This window comes from Eutrigla gurnardus (assembly GCF_963514095.1).
Source record: "Eutrigla gurnardus genome assembly, chromosome: 1".
Lineage (NCBI taxonomy): Eukaryota > Metazoa > Chordata > Actinopteri > Perciformes > Triglidae > Eutrigla > Eutrigla gurnardus.
The window spans coordinates 33,605,095-33,611,135 of record NC_139915.1 but is presented as its reverse complement, the minus strand read 5'-3'; the positions used below and the strand labels follow the sequence as shown (position 1 = coordinate 33,611,135).

Here is a 6,041-nt window from a genome sequence, read left to right as displayed (position 1 = left end):
GCAGAGGGCAGTCGCTATTTATAAAACAATACGGAAAGGGCATATAGATACGAGGATCCCGGTCAGGGTTCAGGAGGATCCCGGTCAGGGTTCAGGAGGATCCTGGTCAGGGTTCAGTAGGATCCCGGTCAGGGTTCAGGAGGATCCCGGTCAGGGTTCAGTAGGATCCTGGTCAGGGTTCAGGAGGATCCTGGTCAGGGTTCAGGAGGATCCCGGTCAGGGTTCAGGAGGATCACGGTCAGGGTTCAGTAGGATCCTGGTCAGGGTTCGGGAGGATCCTGGTCAGGGTTCAGGAGGATCCCGGTCAGGGTTCAGGAGGATCCCGGTCAGGGTTCAGTAGGATCCTGGTCAGGGTTCAGGAGGATCCCTAACTGCATGTAGAAAGTGGATTTAGTCACCTCGACGTCCCCCGCCGGTTCGTGGACGACGGTTTTGAAGCTTCTGCTTCGGCATTTTGGCCGTCGGCGTCTTGTTTTTTGGACGTCACCATATAAAAAAAGTAAAATCAACACTTCATTGGGAAAGTAATGTGCACAAACTACATTTTGTATATGTTAATATTTGATATATTTAGTGCCTGGTATGGTTTCATTCACCCAACTGTGATGTTACAACAATAGTTATTGTTAGAATTTCCATGTAATTTTAATGTCAATCTGGGCAAATTTGTTTGTTTTCATTTATGTTGGATTTTATTTTATTATTTGTGTATATAACACTTTAATAGAGCTGGAACATTTCTAAAATAATGCCAGCACTGAGATCGTTATCAGAAGATTGGATTTTGCTGTGGTCAGGTTCGCGTTCTTTGGGTTTATTTGAATGCGTCCCAGGAAGAGGAGGGGGGTATTCCAGAAATGATACCGGCCTCAGTTAAAAGGGCAGTTGTCTTGGATTTCACAAGCTGCTAAATTTAACAGACAGCGTTCCCGTTAAGCTGCGTGATCGTTGTGTGTCACAGTTGTACCTCCAGAACTGTGAAAAGTCTCACTTTCACAGGACAACTAATCAATAAACACATTTACAAGACAACAAATGTTTAAATAAAGATACAATATACTATCAAAGAAATATTTGAAATGACACATTTTCTACCTTTTGCTATATAACGAAGAAGTTTCTTAATATCAGACCAATTCAATACTCAAAAACATACAAAAGTCAAGATCTTTTGACTTATTTGGACAAATTGTGTTAAACTGTTGTCCAGTGATGACTGACACACACACACACACACACACACACACACACACACGCACACGCACACGCACACGCACACGCACACGCACACACACACACACACACACACACACACACACACACACACAGTGAGATCAGAGAGGTGACAACTGTGTGACATGACGACCTCCTCAGCATGACGTCGGACGTCACTCTGATCTGCACTAAAGTGTTTCACTCATTTAAATATAATCACATCCGAGCTGCTACAGTGTTAATATATTATATATAAATAAATACATCCATACATGAATATAATATATAAAGAAATTATATAGAGAGAACACTTTACACGTATCAATATACACTCGCGTGACTTTTTAACTGTCGCAGTTACACCACTAGGTTTACGAAAAACATCATCCACGTAACTGCGTCACTTCAAATTCATGTAGCAGAATTATTATTTCTAACTTCTGGTTTAGAGAATCCAGAAAAAAAATTATATAATATAAGTTTTTTTTTTTCATTCTTATTTTAACAGCAGAAGTCTCAAAATCAGAGTGAATGATTTAAGGTGGACTTTTTTATTGCTTCCTTTTTGTTGCTGGGTTTCACCTCAGACACACACACCCCTCAGATCATTGGTCACTCACACCACTGCCCCGCCCCCACACTGACTGCTTTATAAAGACCGACCCAGCTGAGGGAGCTGAAGTTACACAGACTGGTCCTTTAAACTCCCATCTCCAGCAGTTCCACTTTCTGACGGAGACCTTTAAGAGACACATTTCCTTTTCTTCTGCTGGCGACTCTTTGTGGATCCTTTTTCTTCCATCGGAGGATCTTTCCGTCTTCTTCTCGTCTCTCTGAGGGAAAATCTCCTGCAGACGCCAGACGATGGATCTGTCCGACCTCCCCTTCCCTCTCTCCTCCGCCGACGACCTCTACGACGACCCCTGCTTCAGCACCGGCGACATGAACTTCTTTGACGACCTGGACTCCCGGCTGATGCACGCCGGCCTGCTGAAGTCCGACGACCACCTTCACCACCACCACCACCACGTCCCCGTCTCAGAGGAGGAGGAGGACGAGCATGTGAGGGCCCCCGGGGGCCTCCACCAGGCGGGGCACTGCCTCCTCTGGGCCTGCAAGGCCTGCAAGAGGAAAACGTCCAGCGAGGACCGGAGGAAAGCGGCGACGATGCGGGAAAGGCGGCGTCTCGGGAAGGTCAACGACGCCTTCGAGACCCTGAAGCGCTGCACGGCGTCCAACCCCAACCAGCGGCTGCCCAAAGTGGAGATCCTGCGCAACGCCATCAGCTACATCGAGTCGCTGCAGGCGATGCTGAGGACGGGCCGGGACGACGCCTTCTACCCGCCGCTGGAGCACTACGGCGGGGACTCGGGCGCCTCCAGCCCCCGCTCCAACTGCTCCGATGGCATGGTGAGTCCCACGACAGCTGAGCGGTTCATCTGCTGCCTCAGGAAATGTTTGGAATGTGTTTGGCACATTTATTTTTGGCTGCGGCGCTTCAATACAGTCTTTAAAGTCGGCTTTAGGATCACGTTTTAGGCCGAAATGCATTGCACTAAACAGTGTTGTATGCTCTTCTTTCACGTGTTTCAGAGTCGGCCAGTTTCATATCCTGAAAGAATGTGTTCATTCATGTTCAGATGGAACAAAACATATATTTATGAACTGCTTCCTTGTTTTGTTGGGGAATTCTTGATGAAAACATTGCTAATTATGCACAAACATAATGAAATGATGTGCATTAAAAGGCACATAGATGTGAGAAAACTGATCATTTTACAGACTGAACCTTACTTATGGTTAAAAGACATAATTAAAGTACCGAAAACACACACTTTCCCTCTTAACTGCAGTGATTGATACTGTTTTGGCGAGTTGTCTACTTCTGGAGCGATCAGCTGGAGATTATATTAGAGAGACCAATAACTTCAAATCTAGGCAACTCACATCAAAACAATCTGGATTAATAATCAGCGCTGCAGCTAAAAGGAAAAATATGTATTTTTTTTTATTTGGGGGCGAACTGTCCCTTTAATTATGTCTTGAAGTAAACGTGGTAAGTAATCAGCTGTTGTTCCTCCTCAGTACACGAATGGATCGATCATGTTTAGTTGGGTGACTGATCGATTGTATTGATCTGTTTCCAGATGGATTTCATCTCTCCGTGTTCGACCACGAGTGAGAACAGCGACGGTTCCTACTGCAGCCACGCCGACGGTCAGTTCACCTTCACCTTCATACCATCAGCCATAAGTTCGTCTTTAATAGAGACTTATTTCTGTTAAATACCTCCTTTTCAACACAACTAGCGTCTTATTAGATGACAATTTGCCCTCGAAAAAAAAAATCCTTTTAAAATATTAAAATATGACTAGTTTCTTTACTGATATATAGATTTGTCTTTAATGTGGCCACAATGTATCCTGAACTATAATTAACTTGCCTCTTCTTTTAGAAAGTCCAGCACTCTTAATTTGACAAGTTTATCCTTAAACACATCTGCCTTCTCACTCAAATGAACTAAGTTATGAGCCTTTATTCTCTTTTAAAACGCCCCTCTTTAATTAAAGTCATATTATATAGCAGATTTGTCCTTTAAAATTTAATTAATTCAGTCGTATGACGTGGCTGTCATTTGACTTGTTTTACTCTAAATACAAATGTCGAGAAACCAGCAAGAACAACTCTCTTCCAATGAAAGCAGCTGCGCACCAAAAGTCGTTAAATCTCGCGAGAAAGATGATGACAGCCCGTCCATCCGAAGCCACGCCCCCAAAACTGTCAGAATGAACGTAAACGACGAACATGGCTGTTGTTAGTACTCACAGCTGTCAGGCCGGCAGCTGTTGGAAGAGACATAGACTGGATACAGGAAGTGGACGTCGTCACGGTGACGTCACCTGTTGGTTTGTGGACTGTTCTCCAAGCCTCGAGTTCGCCATCTTTGTTTTCTGCAACCAGAAGTGACATAAGAGGGCGGAGCTAATTAAGTACAATCGAAGACAAGCAAAAAGTAACAAATAACTTTCAGACAACAACGTGGTAGCGACCTGTCAATCAGCAGGTAGCCCCGCCCCCTAAAGCATCCCCTGCTTTCTGGTCTGTTGGAGAGAAGTAGGCTCATTTTCTCATAGACTTCTGTACAATCAGAGAGGAGACGCCCCCTGGTGGCCAGCAGAGAGAATGCAGGTTTTAGGCATCTCCAGCCTTGGCTTCAGTTCTCAGAACCGGTTACAGTCCTGCGACAGCTACAGATCCCAGACTTCACTATGACCTGGTTGTTCTCTAATACGAGCTGTTATTCTGACATATAACTGATAAGAATAATTTAATTTAAACATTTAGTCAGCAGAACTAATGTTGCCCGTTTCTTTCCTCACAGATTCCAGCAGGAGGAAACCGTCACTCGTCTCCAGTTTGGACTGTTTGTCCAGCATCGTAGAGCGGATCAGCACAGATCCAGCCGTGGCCCCTCCGGGTGACAGCGTGGTCCCCCGGGGCCCCGGATCACCTCAAAGCAGCCCATTGGGCTCCAGTTCCTCCGCTGAGCCCAACAGCATCTATGAGCCGCTCTGAGCCAATCAGAGGACAGGACTCGTGTTGTGAAAATGCCAAAAAATTAACAATACTTTTCCAGAAGTTTGAGTCCAGTTTTTAGCCTCCTGGAAAAACAAAGACGTTTATATTTATCTCAGCAGGAAAACAAATCCTGAGGACCATTTTGTACATCTGTAAATAAGAGGCTGTTCATAACACACACACACACACACACACACACACACACACACACACACACACACACACACACACACACACACACACACACACACACCTTCTAACATGGCCATTAAAAATACCCTCGCCTGGTACCCAGTGCTATAAACTGATCTGGCATCAGATATCGAAGGGGCACTTGAATGAAACGTGAGACGTTCGCTGCCGTGGCGAGCAGACGGAAACGGGATTAAGAGCTTCGCTGGACGCTGCGATTGTTGTTGTGTCATATGTTTCTATATATTATTTATGAGTGAATGACATTTTAATAAAGACATATTTATATTCTTTCATCTGCTGCTCTGATATTTGATCTATGGAGTCGTCTTTTATAAATCATTATAAAACTGAAACGCCTCAGAAACAACTAGCATTCGTTTGATTTCATCCAGTCGGATATTTTCTTACAAAAATGCTACCAATCGGGATTTTAGCTGTATTGTGGTTAATTTGACTCATTTCCTTTAAAGGGACTTAGGGCAGGATTTGTGAAAAAATAAACATTCACTTTAAGTCTTTTAATGCTAATGGGTGATGAAGCGTTCAAAACCAAAAAGAATGAGACCACACACATATCTCCCCATTGCCTTGAACAGGCTGTGTGCTGCATGATGTACTGCAATTCGTGGTCCGAATTTCCCGCGCAGTCCGGCGGATGTGACGTCAAATGACGCTGAATGCGCGTACTCGACGGCTTGGAGACCAGAAGAAGACAAGCGCGGTGGACTCAAGTACTGTATGTGTAGTAATGGACTCTGCTTCGGCCGGAAAACGACCCACCACCACACAAAGTCCACTACAAAGTAATACCAAGAAGAAAACGAAGGTTTTATCAGCGGCAATTCGTCATCCTAAAGTTACACTAAAATAAACACTTGTTTACTTACTTCGTCGCTTGACATGATGCTGTTCGCAGATGTATGCTACCAATGTAGTTCCGCGGAGGCATGTGCGGAGGGCTTGTAGTAAACAGTCACGTGAACAGCGAGTAAATAAATAACCGTGTCCAGGCCCGGAGTGGCTAATCGGGAGGACCGGGACAATTCCCGGTG

The 6,041-nt window shown here is 44.7% G+C and overlaps 1 protein-coding gene across 2 annotated transcripts; it reads left to right on the top strand.

The window, feature by feature from the left end:
- Window positions 1–1,775: 1,775 nt before the first annotated feature.
- On the top strand, window positions 1,776–5,243 carry LOC311014434 (myoblast determination protein 1 homolog). Of its 2 annotated transcripts, none has more exons than XM_084011054.1 (3): window positions 1,776–2,625; window positions 3,363–3,436; window positions 4,605–5,243. In XM_084011054.1, the coding sequence occupies exons 1-3, from the start codon at window positions 2,080–2,082 to the stop codon at window positions 4,789–4,791; spliced, it is 807 nt and encodes a 268-aa protein (XP_083867180.1). In that variant the 5' UTR covers window positions 1,776–2,079; the 3' UTR covers window positions 4,792–5,243. The 2 variants fall into 2 exon arrangements, with proteins under 2 accessions (XP_083867180.1, XP_083867179.1); XM_084011053.1 differs by having other exon boundaries at window positions 1,779–2,625; window positions 3,363–3,432; window positions 4,598–5,241.
- Window positions 5,244–6,041: the final 798 nt, after the last annotated feature.